At 42.4% G+C, this 18579-nt stretch overlaps 1 protein-coding gene across 2 annotated transcripts; it reads right to left on the bottom strand.

Annotated features, from left to right (window-relative positions):
* Positions 1-420: 420 nt before the first annotated feature.
* Positions 421-17816, bottom strand: SLC17A3 (solute carrier family 17 member 3). Of its 2 annotated transcripts, XM_077765711.1 has the most exons (11): positions 17726-17816; positions 12557-12768; positions 11914-12147; positions 11741-11828; positions 6748-6834; positions 2993-3111; positions 2707-2868; positions 1839-1968; positions 1593-1740; positions 1213-1303; positions 421-805 (listed from the first exon to the last, which is right to left on the bottom strand). In XM_077765711.1, the coding sequence occupies exons 1-11, from the start codon at positions 17814-17816 to the stop codon at positions 671-673; spliced, it is 1497 nt and encodes a 498-aa protein (XP_077621837.1). In that variant the 3' UTR covers positions 421-670. The 2 variants fall into 2 exon arrangements, with proteins under 2 accessions (XP_077621837.1, XP_077621838.1); XM_077765712.1 differs by lacking the exon at positions 11914-12147.
* Positions 17817-18579: the final 763 nt, after the last annotated feature.

The following is an 18579-nucleotide window of genomic DNA, read 5'->3' as shown; positions in this document are numbered from 1 at the left end:
CTGTGAACAGTAGTGTAAGCATCAGCCACTGGCAGACCCCACAGGGAGGGACCATAGACACCTGTCCTCACTCTTGGGCCTCCATTGAAAACCCAGTAGAGGCCAGTGGACAAGGGAGTGTGGATACAAAACAGGTAGGTCAGCCTCCCGGAGCCTAAGCAGAATGAGGAGGGGAACACACAAGGGCAAGGGCATGTGGACAATATCCAATCCAACAAATATAAATTGATACTCGGTTCTACGAATAGGAAAAATCATTGTCCTAATGAGGTTACCTCCCTGGGTTCAGAGCTTTGAACCATTGATTCCTGTTTTGAGATCCAGAAACTGAGAGCCTGGCCAGTTGTCAGTTGGCCAGTTCCTCTAAATCCGTTGTGAACTCCATGAAGATGACAACTTTGTTCGTAGCTATCACTTTATTTAAATTTTCATTCATCGGCTATGTTCCTCAGGAGGAAATCTTAGGGACATAAAGAACTGATCTCAGCAAACAAGATTCTTTCTGCTGCTATGCTCATCACCAAAGGCTTCTCCTTTGTGAAGTGAGGTGCCCAGTGACTTTCCATCATTACCGAGGTGGGATAACTAAGGAAGAAAAGTGACATCGAATTAAAATTTGAAATAGTGCCCCTCTGGCTAATTCCATAGATGAAACTACTATCCTTTACTTTCATAAGCGAGTGAGCTTCCTCTCTTTAGCCCAGTCTTGGATGGAGGCATCTCCAAATACAAGGTAGAATATCAGTCCTGATAGGTTAATGGCAAACAGCAACAAGAAGACGTTTCTCCATCCAAATACAGGGTCCTGAGGACACAAAACCTCAAGTAAATATTACCCCTTTCATCCATTTTTTTTCTCTATGAAACCATATTCATAGTTTAGAGGACCCTATTTGCTAGCAGGTCTCCATGTAGCTGCAAGTTGGCATGTAGGCACGGAAGTGACATCTAATGACATCTGTGTGGCCATGTGGTTTCAGTTTCAAAGACTGAGTGTCGCCCAAGGATCATCACCTCTTTGGCTTCAGAACGGGAGAGAGTGAGGTCATGAGAGGAATTGCTCGACATTTCTTTTTGCCAGGTTAATCCCATGACAAAGCTACCCACAACTTAGTTGTATTTTCTACAACATGAATAAGTTCTTTAGGGATGCTGCTACCCTACGAATGGATGTGGCCGAGCATTTGAGAGTCCTTCAGAGGAAAACGCTACCTGGCTGAGGAGAAGCCCGCTGACGGTGGGTGCCGCGATGGCCGCTGCGCATCCTAATTCCCTTGAGACTCCCATGAGGAGACTAGAATGTCTGTGGATGACAAGAATGTTCCAGGCTAGATCCAGAGCTGCTTCACAGTATCCTTCAGCCTTGCTCATGTAATTATGTCAGAAAGGATTTGCACTGTGTATATTCAGTGAGAGGCACTGAGTCAAATCAGTAAAACCCCTCCCCTCACATACCTGAATAAATGGCCACAGGCTCATCTGTGGTCCTTGCCTGTGATTTATTATGTCCCAAAGTTTGGGGCTCCCAGAAAGCTTCGGGCTAAATCTTTTTCACAGTAGGTGAAATATGAGAGTGGAGGTTACCATCTTACCTTGGAGCAATATCTAAGGGGTTGACATAGATCCCTGACTGACTGATGGGGCTCAGCCCACACGTGATCATGAGGAGGGTCATCGTGGTGACGTAGCTGGGGGTGAGGTAGGGCAGAACCAGAAGGAGAGCTGAAGAGGGGAAGTTTCCTGGGAACGAGGAACAAACAAATTAAACATTGCGATACATCTTTGGCTGTTGTATTTGTATGCTTTTGAAGCACCTGACCCCCAAGCCCTGTCCTTACCAAGAAATGTGGTAATTTTCCTCACGGTCACGAGCCGGAAATTCTTGGTCAGGAGGAAATCTGCCAGTTGGCCAGTGAGGATGCTAGTGACCCAGGCAATGATAAAAGGGAGGGCAGACAGGAACCCATTCTGAGGAGGGAAAAATCAAGTAAACCATCATAATAGGGGCAGTGAGCCCACACCTTTTATTGAGAAACCACTGATAATCACACAGACAACCCTTAAATCACACATTCTTTTTTTAAAAACTTCTTTAAATTTACTTTTTGAGAGAGTGAGCAGGGGAGGGGCAGAGAGAGAGATGGACAGAGGCTCTAAAGTGGGCTCTGTTCCATGCCGGCAGGCCGACAGCAGACAGCTGGATCCAGGGCTGGAACTCACCAACTGTGAGAGCATGACCTGAGCTCAGCCCACTAAGCCACCCAGGCACTCCTGAGAACGTACTTTTTTTTTTCTTTTTCTTTTTTAATGCTTATTTTATTTTTAAGAGAGAGAGACAGAGCGTGGCCAGGGGAGGGGCGGAGAGAGAGGGAGACACAAAGTCTGAAGCAGGCTCCAGGCTCCACGCCGTCAGCACAGAGCCCGGAGCCGGGCTTGAACCCACGAACTGCAAGATCATGACCTGAGCTGAAGTCAGATGCTCAACTGACTGAGCCACCCATGCGTCACTGAAATCATACTTTCTTAAGGAAGTCAGTAGCCTTTCTATTCATATCCTAAGGGAAACTACCAGTATGAGTGTTAAATACTGGGTTATTTCGGGGTGAGTAGTATAGGATACACTTTCCTGGATGGAACGATTTGGGAAGATGAAGTGATTGGTGGGTCGTGCGGGCTGGAGGAAGGCCCGGAAGGCTAGGCACTCACGTCTCTGATGTTAATGTTGAACACAGAGCTGATGTAAGTCGGCATGTACACAATCAGTATGGTGACTAGCCACTGATGGCTGAAATTGCACACACCGATGGACCATAGAGGCAGAGACCTGAGCATGGCCTTGATGGGAAGGGGCTGCTTCTGAGGGATGACCTGGAAACAAGCGTACTGATTAGGATGGTAAGCTCTGAGACGTGTGCATGCGTGCAGCGTAATCACCCTAGAAATGCAGAGGCGGCTGTGAGTTCTCAGCAGGCTGTTAGAGCACTTCCTGTACCTGGTGGGCCAGGGAGGCTAGGATATATTCTTTTTCTGTGACGTTTATCCACGGGTGAAAGATGGGTTCGTCATACACCAGAGCAAACCAGAGAAGGCAGTAGATGCAGCCAATGCCTCCTGTAAGCAGAGGATAACATTGGTAACCATGCCAGTTTCTGCTTTCTGTGGGAATTTCTTTTAGGTTGGCACATTTTCAAGCACAAGTTCTGGAAAAAGCCCTTGCTCATAATATCCCCTTTCTGTTTCTCAAAAAAAAAAAAACAAATGCACGTGAATATTGCAACTTTCTAGAACCTTCTTTTTTCTTTTTACATCTCATGATTATTCATATGTATGGAAATCACAGACCTTAGGAATGGCAGAAAACTTGGTATTTCAACTTTTTTAATATTATCAAAGGAAAGTTATCTCTTTCAATACTGTTGACAGCAAATGCGAAGGTTTATGACACTAAGCAACCCTCCGAGTCCTCTGTAGACACCAGCTTGGCTCAGTTTTGACACTAACTACTGGTAGTTGGCACAGACCCCACAGACTGAGGGCTCAGTCCCACAAGGTGGCCCCCACTTTGGATGCCAGTCCCAAGCAGTGGGTCCCCAGGTTATGCACGCATCTGACTCAACTGCAAAGTTGAGTTTTGATAATTCTCTCAGTTTTAATAATTTGCTAGAACAGCTCACAAAAGCTGTTTTGTGAGACATTTACTTACATTTACCAGTTTATTATAAAGGATATTATAGAGCATATAAATGAACAGCCAGACAAAGAGATACACAGGGCAAGGTCTGGAAGGTTCTGAGCACAGGACCCCTGTGGAGCTGGGATCAGCCACCCTCCCAGCACACGGATATGTTCACCAGTCTGGAAGATCCCGTAGTTTCAGTATCTTTAGGGAGGTGACATCACATAGACATAATCGATTATTAACTCATTCTACAGCCTCCTTCCCTCCTGGAGGATGCAGGTAGGCCTGAAGGTTCCAAGTTCCTAATCGCGGTTTGTTCTCTCTGGGACCCATCCTTCATTGTGAAGCTATCTCGGGTCCCCCAAGAGCTGTCTCTTTAGGAGAGAAGATGCTCCTAATGCTCAGGAAATTACTCTGTGTCAGAAACTGGGGACAGAGATGGCATACACATTTCTTACTGCGTCACAATTAACCATTGTAACAGGCATACAGAGGTTTGCTCGTTCTTATTTGCGTTTCCCTAGTGACTAAGGATGTTGAGCCCCTTTCCATGTGTTTATTTTCTCTCCCTCTATTTTCCTCGGTGAAGTGTCTTTGCACACTGTTAAAGCATTTTTTGTTTTGCTTTCTTACTATTGATTGTTGAGAATTATTTACACATTCTGGATAAAAGTCCTTCTTAAATATGCGTTTTGCCCCACGAAAGAACAAGGGTTTTCTCATAGGCTTTCTTCTGGGAGGATAAGAACTTCAGATTTTAAAATCAGGTCCAGGATTTATTTTGAGTTGGTTTTTCTGTAGGGTACAAGATAATGGACTAAAGTATCCAGTTTTTTGTTTTTTAATATTTTTATTTATTTCTAGGAGAGAGAGAGACAGCGTGAGCAGGGGAGGGTCAGAGAGAGAGGGAGTCACAGACTGAAACAGGCTCCAGGCTCTGAGCTGGCAGTCAGCACAGAGCCCGACGCGGGGCTCGAACCCACGAACCGCGAGATCATGACCTAAGCGAAAGTCGGACGCTTAACCGACTAAGCCACCCAGGCGCTCCAGTTTTTGAGCACCAGCTATTAAAAAGTCTACTCCTTTCTCCCTTGGGTTCTCATTGCTCTTTGTCGAAAATCAGTTTACCTTTTCTGTGAGTCTGTTTAGGACTGTCGTCTGCTCCTTGATCTATTTTCCACGGATAGATATGCCAACACTGAAATGTCCTGATGGCATAATCTTCTGTGTCTTAACATCGGGCAGTGTGAGTCCTCCAACTTTGTAACTCATTTGCAAAACTATTTGGCTGTTCTAGAGTCATTTTATTTTCATGAGAACAGTTTTCAGTGCATAGGTGTTTCCCATCTTTTGTCAGGTTTATTCTTACATTATATATTTGTCCATGCTATTGAAAATGGTACTGCTATTTTTAACTTACGTTTCTTAGTCTCTCAACGTTGGTGTGTCTTAAAATGTCCTTATTTTATCTCTGTTTTTGACATTTCCCCCCATTCTGGCTCCAGAGTTCTATGTTAGTTTTTTGTGCCTCACAGGACTTGAAAAGTGTTATTTCACTGCCTTCCTCCTTGCATTGCTTCCAACAGGAAAGCTACCCTCTTCGTTGTCTCCGTTGTTCTGTACATAATGTGTGTTTAGCTTTTACTGCTTTTAAAATTTTCATCTTTATCACTGGCTTTCAACCATCCAATTACCTATAACTTAGTGTCATTTTCTTCATGTTTCCGGTCCTTGAGATCCATCGACCTTCTTGGGTCTGTGAGTGTGTAGTTCTCATTGACTTTGGCCACCCTTCACCCATTATTTCCTCAAAGACCTTGTCTCCCCCCTGTACCACTCTTCTCTCAGTGTGCTGCCCTTGCTGGTGCTCTCATTCATTATTGTTGTTTTTCTCTGCGTGGTCCATTCTGGATGATGAATACTGCTATTTTTTAGGTTCCTTAATCTTTTCTCCTGGTGCATCTAATCTGTCCTTAATTCCATGCATATATTATAATTTCCATCTCTCGAGGTTTGATTTGTGTCTTTTAAAAAAGGTTTTCCACGTCTCCACTTCTGGACAAATAGCCTTCTGTTATACCACGGTTATAATAGCTGCCTATTTTAATGCCCTTGTCTGTGAATTCTAACATGGTGTCCGTTCTGGGTTGGTTTTGATCAATCTTTGTATTCTTCTTCTTACAGGTTGTGTTTTCCTGCTTTTATTTTTCTGTGCCTGGTAATCTACAATGGGAACCAGACATTCGTGGATGATACTTAGTTGGGTGCTGAATGTCTTTGTCTTCCTCTACAGATTTTTGAGCTTTTGTCTGCGGTACAGTTAAGTTACGTGGAAATAGTTTGATCCTTTTAGGTCTTGCGTCGTCATTTGTCACAAGGCCCCCCAGCGAGGCCTCCTCTGGGGACTACTGGAGAAAAAAGGTGGTGGGCATTCTGCCCAACTGCCTCTGAATTTAAGTGTTTTCAGTCTGTCTTGTGGAAACGGGCACTGTCTCTGATTCTCTGTAAGTACGCGATTCTGTTCTTTAATCTTTTCAGTGATTTTCCCCACCTCGGGCTCAGATAATATGCTCACACACATGTCCCACAAATAACCGGGTTTCTCCGTGTGCAGTTGTCTTTACTGGGTGTTGTTTCCTGCCTCACAGTCTCTGGGCTTTTAAATTTGTCTCCTCAATTTTGTTTCTGCTCCTTTCCCTCTTCTTGCGCCCCGCCCTAGACCTCCCTCCTCACAGCTCCTTGTTCCTCATTGTCTTTACCCTTTTGGTGTTTAGCGTTTTCTCTCCTTTCAGAAGCATGCATCTAACCCGGGACCCTGCCCTGATGCACTTGATCAGAGACAAGGCCCACAGCGGTGGCTTGCTCTCTGCGCATCTTTCTTTCCTCTCTCTCAAACCACTGCTCTTCGAACCTGTCACCTACAGCCTGGTGGGGGGGGGGGTAGGCCACACCCAACCACTTTGTGCTAATGATGTTTTATGGCAGACTGGTAGCATCATACTTGGAGATATGATACCTGGAGACTCACCCTGAATATGAAACCCTGGAACGGGGAGACAGGTGCTTACCAAAGACATAGAAGACAAAAGGCCACCCAAGGCTTTGGCTGATGATGCCACCCAGGAGGATGATGGCGAAGGCTCCCAACGGCATTCCTGCAGAGAGACAGAGTAAGCTGTGGGGCTCTGGACCGCCACTGGCTAGACACCAAATGAATGATGGATGGTACGTTAATGCAGTGTCACCCACCATAACCAGGCAAGCAGAGTAGAATACCTGAACTTGAGATCTATCACTTAGTTCGCATGTTCTCCTGAGGATCCATTTTTTCTGGCAGTTCCTTGATAACACTGGGGACAAAAACCATGCTTCTTCTTCCTTCCATGTTATTTTAACTTTTAATTACACAAGTCATGCGACATATGCTTCTGGAAAAAGCACAGAGTCCTGCTACATGCCACCTCAATCCATTCCCACTCTTGTCTGCTGTTAACAATTACCTATTATGCAGTAAATCGTTACATACCTTTCCTCTCTGCAAACATATACAATACATATCTACACAAACACTTACCTCCTCATAAAGGCATTTAAGCGACATACGACAGAAAGCTAGATTTGTCTGTTCATGTGCTAATAACACTGTTTTAATTTCCCTACTTCACAGAGTATTTTCATCCACAGCAGGGCACACTTCCTTCTCACAACTTTTTCAAAACTAGGCTATTGTATTTTTTTATTTTCCAGATGAACATTAACATCAACTTGTCAAATTCGATATGTGTGAGTTTTTATTTATTTATTTATTTATTATCTATTTAGTTTTTAATTTAATTTAATTTTTTACTTTTTAAGGTTTATTTATTTTCGAGAGAGAGACAGGATTCATGAGCCGTGTTAGTTAAAGAAAAGTAATTCACTAAGAATAACATGTTTGTCTTGGAATATGGATAGAAAACGATGAAAAGACCAGCAGACGCATAACACTGGGTAGGCAATCATTACCAACACAAGGCTCCAGCTACTCATGGGCACACGAGGCATTCAGTTGGTGGTGTGCAGGAGCCAGAGAAATGTGTGCACATCTCTTCCTAACTTGGCATTCAGTGACTTGAAGTTGCTGTCTTTAAATCAGCCGCGGTGGTGGTAGTTAGAGCCCAGAGATTGATAAATATTTTGAATTAGTTTTTTTTTCTTCCTAAAAAAAAGCCCATTTACCAGCAGAATGATGGTGACTTGTGACAGTGTGGCCCAATTCAGCCATCTGCTGGGAATCCCGGTTCTGGCCCCAAGGGCACTCTGCTTGGAAACGGAAATAACACCCATGGCAGTAATAGGTTCTTTAGCAAACTGAGTTGTGGCCCCAACCCTGTGTCTCTCCATAGGGCAAGTTTGTGTCACTGGCCAAGGATGCCTCCCCTCTGTGGGCTCCCTTGCTTGAAGCTCAGCCCTTGTTCTCATATCCACACCATCAGTGGGCAGAGTAATGCAGCAAAGAGAGAGAGACAAAGAGTTCTAACACTTGGCACACTTGAGTCACGTAGGGTGACCCTTCCACCTGCTTTATCTTAAACATGTTAATTTGCCCAGTTTTCCATCTCACTTCTCGCTCTGTGCTTTAACGTAGTTTAACTGTACAGTTACAGCACCTCATTTGGCCCAGAAACCTGTCTGTTCATGGCCTCTGGGATGGGTGCCAGGTGGTGTCCTCGGGGCTAACATGGCATCTTGGCAAGGTCCCCTGTAACAGACATGCTTTATTCAGTCAACATTTGTGTTTCTACCACCACACATGTGGCTGTATGAATACTGCAGGATTTTTTAGAAATTTTCCCTGCTGGGGCGCCTGGGTGGCTTAGTCGGTTAAGCGTCCGACTTTCGCTTGGGTCATGATCTCACGGTTCGTGGGTTCGAGCCCCGCGTCGGGCTCTGTACTGACTGCCAGCTCAGAGCCTGGAGCCAATTTCAGAGTCTGTGTCTCCCTCTCTCTCTGACCCTCCCCTGCTCACGCTGTCTCTCTCTCCTAGAAATAAATAAAAATATTTAAAAAAAAAAAAAAAAGAAATTTTCCCTGCTGTATGATAGTGCATCATTTCAGATTAAGTGTGTGTGTGTATTTCTATCACCTATGAGACCTGCCTCAAATATGAGATACCAGTTCTATTTTGTCTGCTTAGTCTTCCTCCCTTAAGTGGCTACAAAGTTTCCTGCCTCTACATGTGCCTCTGTGGTTCCTTGGAGAGAAAGACATAGAATGTTGTGTCCCAGAGGCTGGCGGTACGTGGCCCTTCCACAGTTAGTGTCCTTGTGGGAAGTCTTCCTTCAACCTCATGGGATGAGTCATTCTGTTCACCAGTGCAGCCTGTTGAGAAGCCCTAGAATCACCAGAAATGGCCGTTTCTTTAAGAACTACTGAGGCAGAAGGGTAGGCTTAGCCCACCTCACCTGCCGACGGGTCCCTCCAATGGCTTTCTGTTGCCCCCTCAGACAGCCATTGGCTCTGTGTTCTCTGAAGCAGGAAAGGTTTCTAGAGGCTAGTGAAGACCACCTTCTTGGGGCCACTAAGATGGTCCCTTAACTCTCAAAACAAGGAAGCCTCTGGAACTTGCAGTCTTACAGATTCCCAAGATTGTTCTAGTCAGTTGACCTACTCCAGTAGCTCTATGCCTATAGAGCAGGAAATGAGAGAGAGAAGGGAGCTGCTACTTCTGTAAGGTCACTGCCTTCCTTCCAGAATTTTAAACTTGTCTTCCATGCTTTCCATCTCCTGATTCTTCTGTTGTATTCTGGGGTAATCCTTCAATTGTCCAACTTGCTCATTTGATGGTCATCTCCCTTCATTTAAGTACCCGGACCACTCATTGCAGTTAAAAATATTAGCAATTATATTTTTAATTACCAACAACCATGTTTATAGCAGTCTATTTTCTAAACTATTTTTTTAAATTCTTAATTGAAGCATATATTATTTGGTTCAGGTATACAGCCTAATGATTTGACAGTTATACACATTACAAAATACCACAGTAAGCATAGTTACCATCTATCACCATATTAAATTATTACATTATTGAATATATTCTCTATGCCATACTTTTTATTCCCATGACTTATTTATTGTATAACTGGAAGTTTGTATCTCTTCACCTCCCTCCCTCCCCATACCACGTCTGGAAACCACTAATTTGTTCTCTATATTTTTGAGCCTGTTTCTCTTTCCTGTTGTTAACTGTTATTTGGTGTTTTTTTTTTGGGGGGGGGGGCTGGTTTTTTTTTTAGATTCCACATACAAGTGAAATTGTATGGTAATTGTCTTTCTCTGTCTGGCTTACATGACTTAGCAAAATAGCCTTTAGGTTCATTCATGTTGTTGCAAATGGCAAGATTTCATTCTTTTTTATGACCAAATACTATTCCATTATGTATCTACACCACATCGTTTTCATCCATCCATCTATTGATGGTCACCTGGGCTGTTTTCATATCTTGGCTATTGTAAGTAATGCTGCAGTAAACACAGAGGTCCAGATGTCTTTTGCATTAGTGTTTTCATTTCTCTTGAGTAAATACTCAAATATGGAATTATTAGATTATGTGGCACTTTTATTTTTAGTTTTTTGAGGAGCCTCCGTACTGTTTTCCACGGTTGCTGCACCAATTTACATTCCCACAAATAGGACACAGGGATTCTCTTTTCTCCACATCCTCACCAACACTTATTATTTCTTGTCCTTTTGATACTAGCCATTCTGACAGCTTTTTCTTTTTAAATAAATGTTATGACACATATTCCCTTAGCTCTCTTCCATGTTAGTTGTTAATCACATAAAAGTTTCTTTTAATTTCTTTTTCATTTGAGTTTGTTCTTACAGATTTTGAGTTGAGTCTCTCTCTTTGTCCTCTCATTTTCTTTAAAACGTTTTTGAGGATTTGTGTGGGGTGGGGGTCAATCTTGATTTATGCTTGGCAAGTCCCATTAGTCAGCTGTGATAATGGATGTGAATTTCCTTATAGTCCAAATCTGTGGACTACTCCCCTATCGGTGAATATGAGCTCTGGTGACAGAAAATAATCCTCCACGATTGTTAAAGGCTCTAGAGGATCTAGAGGGGTGTGAAATCAGTCAGTGTGTGTGTGTGTGTGTGTGTGTGTGTGTGTGTGTGTCTTGTTTTCTGGGCTTGAAGAGTCTCTGACTCTCTTGATATCCATAAGTTAGCTGGGGAGTTACCCCTGTTTCCTTATCCAGAAACTGCTTCATCAGTCTCCTGTTTGTTAGCTCTATTCTTTCTGTTTTTCATTTTTGCCCAATATTATATACACTTCTTTCTTCAGTATATTCCTTCCAGATACACTGACCAGGCAAATCATAATCAGAAAGCAGTTCTCAGAACAACTGAAAACTCTTCCAAAGAAGATTAAATTGGATCCATACCTTATACATAGAATACTAATGTAGATTCCAATATATTAGACACTTAGGTATAAAAATGAAATCACACAAGTTCAAGGAAAAACATGGGCGGATGCTTTTATAACTTTTCTATCTATGACTCAAAGCCCAGAAGCCATAAAAGAATGATCAATTCAAATATGCAAGAATATATATTTTTAAGAATAGGAAAAATCATTATAAGCAAAGTCATGTTACAAATATCAACTTGGGGGAAAATAACTGAAAATGGGGCACCTTCATGGCTCAGTCCATTGAGCATCTATCTGACTTTGGCTCAGGTCATAATCTCATGGTTCATGAATTCGAGCCCCGTGTAGGGCTCTGTGCTGACAGCTCAGACCCTGGAGCTTGCTTCGGATTCTATGTTTCCCTCTCTCTCTGCCCCTCCCCTGCTCATGCTCTGTCTCTCTCTCATAAAAGTAAATAAGCATTAAAAATTTTGTTTTTAAATAACTGAAAGTCATGGCACAAAGGATCCATTTCCTTAATTTATAAATATTTGGTCAACATTGAGGAGAAAACAAAAACACATTCAACAGAGAAATTATCAAATACCCCAATGTGAGAATGTTGGATTGAGTGGACTCCTTTCAGTTCTGTGTTTCTACCTGCTATAGTGATGGTGCAGAGTCGGCTTCGTTCATGTGGAGGACCCCATTTCTCCCAAAGCGCAAACTGGCCGCCAAGTATCGATCCCTGAAATCAAAATAGTTAGAGCTCTTGGTATGTGATGCCATGTAGAAATTCATATCCTTCTCATATTTATAAACTGCCAGGATACCTGCATTAGGCCCTGGACTATTCGAGTTGCAATGAAGAAGGCTAGTCCAAGGTCAGCTGCCAGAGGGGTAAAGATAGTGAGAAGGGAGGATCCAACCAAAGAAACACCAACCACTCGCTTTGTTCCTATTCTTCCAGCCAGGTACCCACTAGGAGCCACCGTCAGCATCATGCCATAGTTGACAGAACCAAAAAGGATGCCCTGGATTTGAGGACTCCAGTCATACACAGAAGCCTTAAAGAAACAGAGAATGAGATAGTAAGCCATGTACAGGAAGGTTCTTACATAACTGAACACATCTTTAAGTGTTATTTGTTTATTTTGATACAGAGAGAGAGCATGAGCAGGGGTGGGGCCAAGAGAGGGAGGGAGGGAAGGAGGGAGGGAGGGAGAGAGAGAGAGAAAGAGAGAGAAAGAGAGAGAGAGAGAATCCCAAACAGACTTCATGCTGTCAGTGTGGGGCCCAATACAGGGCTTGAACTCACAAACTGTGAGATCATGACCTGAGCCAAAATCAGGAATCAGACGCTTAACTGACTGAGCCCCCCAGGAACCCCCCAAATAAAACATTTTAACATATAAGCTCTAAACAAATGAACAAACAGCAAAAGCAAGAGCACAGCTTAAATCTCGTATTACTTACCTCTGCTGAGAGACTCTTGGGCACATCATTTGAGCCACTAAATGAGTCAATGGGCAGCATCTCGGTGGAGCCATTGAACCGGGACTGATGGTTTGTGCCATTGACCATGGCTACCATGGTGATGTTAATGGCAACATACTGGGTCATCACCATAAAGTTGCAGAGATGTGTGATGAGGGCTAGACCATAGCGGGTGGAGCAGAAGCTTGGAACTGGAAATATTATGACATTAGTGCTTTCCTTATCAAGCCATCATTTGCTTCTCACAAGTTCTACTATAGGAAGGTACCGCAGACCATCACCTAATGAGTTAAATAGCTTTGCTACTGGTTTCAGGAAAGATGCAAAAGAAGGAAATCACAGAGTTGAACCAAAGGTTGTTTTCATACCACAGTGGTATAGAGACTGACTTGCTCTGAGGCATCTGTCCACCTGATGATTTTGTCTCTCCCCTTCTTGGGTTATTGTAGTCTATAGTCGATGAAATTACTCAGAAATAAACACATATATGGATGCAATACATACATGGTAAAATATGCATTTTATATACATGTAAAGAAAAATATGTATATGTACCTATTTAAGTTACATAATTTAAATAACTAACTTTAATTCATTAAATCATATAATTTACATCATATGTCCTATATAAATAATGTAATTTTTTTTAACTCTAAAGGAATTGTTCACTGAGGTAGATGATTGTCCTCCTCATATATCTGGTCATTGAGGACAAGCTTTCATTTAAAGTTTGGAATCAAGGGGCGCCTGGGTGGCTTAGTCGGTTAAGCGTCCGACTTTCGCTTAGGTCATGATCTCGCGGTTCGTGGGTTCGAGCCCCGCGTCGGGCTCTGTGCTGACTGCCAGCTCAGAGCCTGGAGCCTGTTTCAGTCTGTGAATCCCTCTCTCTCTGACCCTCCCCTGCTCACGCTGTCTCTCTCTCTCTCCTAGAAATAAATAAAACATTTAAAAAAAAATAAATAAAGTTTGGAATCAAAATCTTAGAAAGATTTTCTCATTAGAGAAATTGACAACCTATGAAAAAATTTGCAAACTATGAAAAAATATATTGAAAAAATAGTGGAAAGAGAAGTGAGCACGGCATCCAAAGCTGTTTTTATATTTCTGGGAAAGATGGCTATTCCCAGGAAGAAGCAATTGCAACAATGCAGAAGAGAAGAGAGGAGGGTTGGGTTGCAGTGGGAGCAGCAGAAGAGGGGAAATGTAATCAGATCCCAGATGGACCCCTGGGGTGTGAGGAAGCCACACAAAATCAAGCTTTAGGTTTTACAGACCAGTGGTGGGGGAGCATCAGAGAGGTTCTTGTCTAAGAACTAGAAGAGTAGAGTTGAGGTTCACTGAGGAAGGGAGTCTTGTGGCCAGAGCAGGGGCTTGGGGAGTGGGGGAATCAAGAGCTAGTGGACCAACAGAACTCCCTTTTAGGGCCTCAGAGTGTTGAGAATGTTGTTGGATACACAACTCCAGAGTTTAAAAAGAGGTAGGGGTTGAGGTGCAGGACTGGGAGTTAGTACTCTGCACGTGATACCCGAAGCCATGATATTTGAGAAATGAGAACACAGAGAGAAGAGAACCAAGGACTGACTCTGGAGATTTCCAGTGTTTAGGAAGACAACTAAGTGGGGAGAAACCAACAAAAGAAACTGAAAAGAAATGGCCAGTGGGTTTGGAGGAAAACTAGGAGAGTGTGGTGTCCTGGAAGCCAAGGGGAAAAGGGCTTCAGGGAGGAGGGAGTCAGCAGGTGGGTCAGATGGCTCTGATAGGTCATGGAACATAATGACTGAGAATTAATTCACTAAATCCTCTGAGGCAGCTACCACTACTGTCCCCATTTGATGGCTGAGAAGGACATAGATACACAGAGACCCCCTGTGTCAGGTGTCTATGCTCATAACCATTGTATAGCAAGGATGTGATGGCTTTTATTTTGTCCTGGATGACCCCATGAGAATACGTTTGTGGTAAGCCAAGTGCACTCAGCTGTGGGGTTTATATGGTGTGGGATAGGAGGTCAGCACCCTGTGTGTCTTCAAGATGTCCTCAAAACTTCAAGGAAGGAGGTGCCTTGAGATAACAAGAGTCTTTCCCCACAAGGGCATATTGTTTTTTCTTTTAGTGAATGGGCCTGGGACAGAATTTGGAGGGGAAAAAACCTGTAAAATATACTGAAATTAAAGCAGAAGTTCAAATACAATATTTTTGTAAAGGTTTTCCTGCCTGATTCAAGGCTCAGTGATGACTTCTTATGTCAATCACGTCAACTAATAATTTGTGAGTTCTTGTGTTCTCTGATTTCTCCAAGTTGCCTTGGGGTCTTAGAGACCAAAGGCTACTGAAAAGTAGCATCAGCAAGCCAAGGGAGTAATGGCTCACAAATGAGTGGGTTGAACATCTGCCTTCTTAGTTTGCTGAAAGATTAACTAGAGGATGTTAAAAGGCTTAGCCTGGTGCTTGCTTGGTAATAAGTGTTTCTGTCCTGTGTCCATTATGAATGAGTTGTTCCAGCCATGTCCACTCTTATAGGTTGGTGCCAGTGTCATGCTGGCTGAAATATTCTCAAGGATTACCCTTAGCTACATGAAAGTGTGTGAGTTTGTATGTAAATGTGAGAGTGTACAAATTAATAAATATCTTTTAGGCCTAGTATTTAAGCACTGGAAGAGAGTACTGACACAATGAAATCATAGACTTTTGAAACTTGAAGGTTATCTATGGAAGAATTCGATACTACTCTAGTTAGAGTCCAGGAGACTAGTTTTTTAACTTGATGTGACAAACAGATCCTAGGGTGACTCCAGGGGTTCCCACCTCATGACGTTCACAAATGTGTATAATCCTCTCCACTTGAATAGGGGCAAGACCTATGAGCTGCTTCTGGCCAGCAAGTGATGGGATGCACTCTCATGATTTCTATCATAAGACTCCAACCTGAAGCTGGATACTTTACTCATGGGCTTGAGAAAGGAAGCAGAAAGTTGGAGAAGCCCACACGGTAAGGAACTATAGGCTGCCTCGAGGACAAGAGAGTGGCCTCCAGCCAAAATCTTGCCAAGACCCGGACCTTCAGCTACACAATTGTAAAGAGATGAATTCCCTGACAACCTGAATGATCTTGGAAGTGGGATCCTCCCTAGTCTAGCCTCCAGATGAGAACACAACCTGGACAACTGCTCGATTGCAGCCTTGTGAGATGCAGAGAACAACCAACGAAACCAAGGCATGTCTTAACCTCTGACACACAGAAATTGTGACATCATAAACGTGAGTCACTTTAGGCCATTAAGATTGTGGTAGTATGTTTGCAGGGATAGAAAATGAATATGGTTGGAAACAAATAATAAAGACGAGGTATGTATATTAACAGACCACCCAAGAGGCTTTTTTTGGAGGGGAGGGCACACATTGAAAGATATTTGCATTATATAACATTGATATTTGTTACGAAGGTAAAATAAGACCTCAGTAAGTGGAAAGAAACTCTAAGGAACAACAGAAAAACATCCCCCAAAAGTCATACAGTGAGTAAAGGACTTATGGTAATTCATGGATAAAAGCTAAATTACACATGTGATTCTGAGCTAGCTGGTTAAATATATGGAAAAATAAAGTTGGAACAATATCTTATATTTTAAATAAAAATAAAGTTAACATACAATACTGTAGCAGTGCATTTTGTCAAATGAAAGCTGCCATTGATTTTAAGATGTGTCATTTTTTATTCCACTAAAAATCAGTTGATAAGCTAATAAAAATATCAAACTTAATAGATTCTGAACATCAAACTGAATGCCTGAACTCCCCTCCCAAGCTTGCTCCATATAGATTCTTTCCCAACTCAGATGATGGACAATCTATCCTTCCAGATACTTGATTTCTTTCTTTCACACCTTAGATCCAATCTGTCTGGAACATACTCTTGTCTTTACATTGAAAATGTGTACAGAATCCGACCACTTCTCACCAGGGCCATTGCTACCACTTGGTTTAGAGCTACTTCCAGTGGATTCAGGCTACCAACACCTCTTGCTTGGATTTTTGCATTAGCCTTTAACTTGAATTCCTGCTTCCAATTTCCTTCTTTCTTTCTTTCTTTCTTTCTTTCTTTCTTTCTTTCTTTCTTTCTTTCTTTCTTTCTTTCTTTCTTTCTTTTTTAGTTTTCTAAAATATTTATTTTCAAGAGAGAGAGAAAGAGACAGAGTGCAAGTGGGGGAGGGGCAGAGAGAGAGGGAGACACAGAATCCAAAGCAGGCTCTAGACTCCAAGCTGTCAGCACAGAGCCCGACACAGGGCTCGAACTCATAAACTGCGAGATCATGACCCGAGTAGAAGTCAGACACTCAACCGACTGAGCCACCCAGGCTCCCCTCCAATCTATTCTCAATAGAACAGTTGAACTGCTCTAGTCATGCCATATGTTAGATCACCCCTTCTTCCACTTAAAATCTTCTGTATGTCTTCACTTTTGTTCAGATTAAGTACTAAGCTCTCTATGGTAGCCAATGCAAAGGGAATATTTGTAACTTTTGTATCAAAATTTTAATTTCTTAGGAATAAACACTGAAGAAATAATAATTGAAAATGAGACAAGTGCTATGTTAAAGAATGTTTGCATATGTATAATGTATATAAAAATAGCTTAGTAGCAAAGCAAAACTTTGTAACTTAAATATCCAACCACATGAGGATTTTCCGGATAAATAATGCTTTATCTGTTGGACATATTAAAACAATAATATGCATCCTTTAAGAAGAACATTTGTGAGTATTATAAAGGAGTATGGAAAAGTATGTGTGGTCAAATTAAACTTTTCTTACTTTACCTAATTAAGCAATACAATTATATTTACAATATTACATGCAGTGGCAATCAGAATATACAATACTAGGTGTATACAAATTTGCCTGCAATTGTCAAAAATGTAAATGCACATGGACAAAGATTAGAAGATAATCATCAAAAATAAAAGACTTTTTTTAAGAATAGCGATATTTATTTCCTTCATATATTTGAAAAGCACATATTAATATTACCTGATTGTTAAACAGAATTCAACAACTTATAAGACATAAATTCATTTGTTTGTATTATGACATTTCATATAAAGAATCCACCATAAAATCCTAAACCCAAGCCGTCAAGGTTGAGTTTACCTTTCTTGGGAACGAGATTCTCATCCACTTGTGTGTTTTGGGAGAATTTACTCTTCTCCACCGTGGGACTCAGCTCTGTCATGGTGGCCATTGTGTTCTTTCCCCTGATGTTTCTCACCTACTGGGGCAAAATACACAGGTGTCAGCCAAGAGAAGGAGACACCTCTGATATGCATACACAGCAGTCAACGAGCAAACTGAAGCTAGGCCATTCCATCTCGGTGGGGGCCGAGGAGGACCGTTATCCCCTCTTGGCCTAATACAACAGGTGCGCCACGCCTCAGGTGTGGAACTGTTTATTATTAGGGTCTAGCGTGCTCACTGTGTGCCAGGGTAAGAGTGCTGGCTTTGCAGCTGGGCATTTCCAAGTTCAAATGCGGACTCATGAGTTACCTAATGTGCCAAGTGTCACCAGAAGCAAATCTGTGTGTTTCAGCTTCTTCTCTGCTGTTAATGATAATACGCATGGCCACGACAGCGGCAGCACTGTCATCAAGGATCGCAAGGGTTCAATAGACTGCACATGTCTGGCACTCAACAAGTGGTTGTCGCATAGTCTATTGTCATTGTTGTTGGAGGCACTACAGATGTGGGTCACTTGAGAGCTGTGCTCCTCTGGAATATTCTACTGCACCGAGAACCTGGGTTCTAGTGCCCCCATGATTCCTGTACTGCTCCCCATTTGACCCGCTCTGAGGGTTGCTGTATGTATGTCACTAACAGTTAGGGACCATATTTGCCTGTGATGATACAATTTTAATCCCATATTATTTATGGCCACAGATGATAATGTTGTCTATGAGGTTCTGGAAATAACTAATATGGAAATCTTGACATTAGTGGTTGCTTGGGAT

The sequence above is a fragment of the Crocuta crocuta genome, unplaced genomic scaffold (genome assembly GCF_008692635.1).
Source record: "Crocuta crocuta isolate KB4526 unplaced genomic scaffold, BGI_CrCroc_1.0 scaffold811, whole genome shotgun sequence".
In the NCBI taxonomy this organism is placed as follows: domain Eukaryota; kingdom Metazoa; phylum Chordata; class Mammalia; order Carnivora; family Hyaenidae; genus Crocuta; species Crocuta crocuta.
This window is presented reverse-complemented; position numbering and strand designations above follow the sequence as displayed.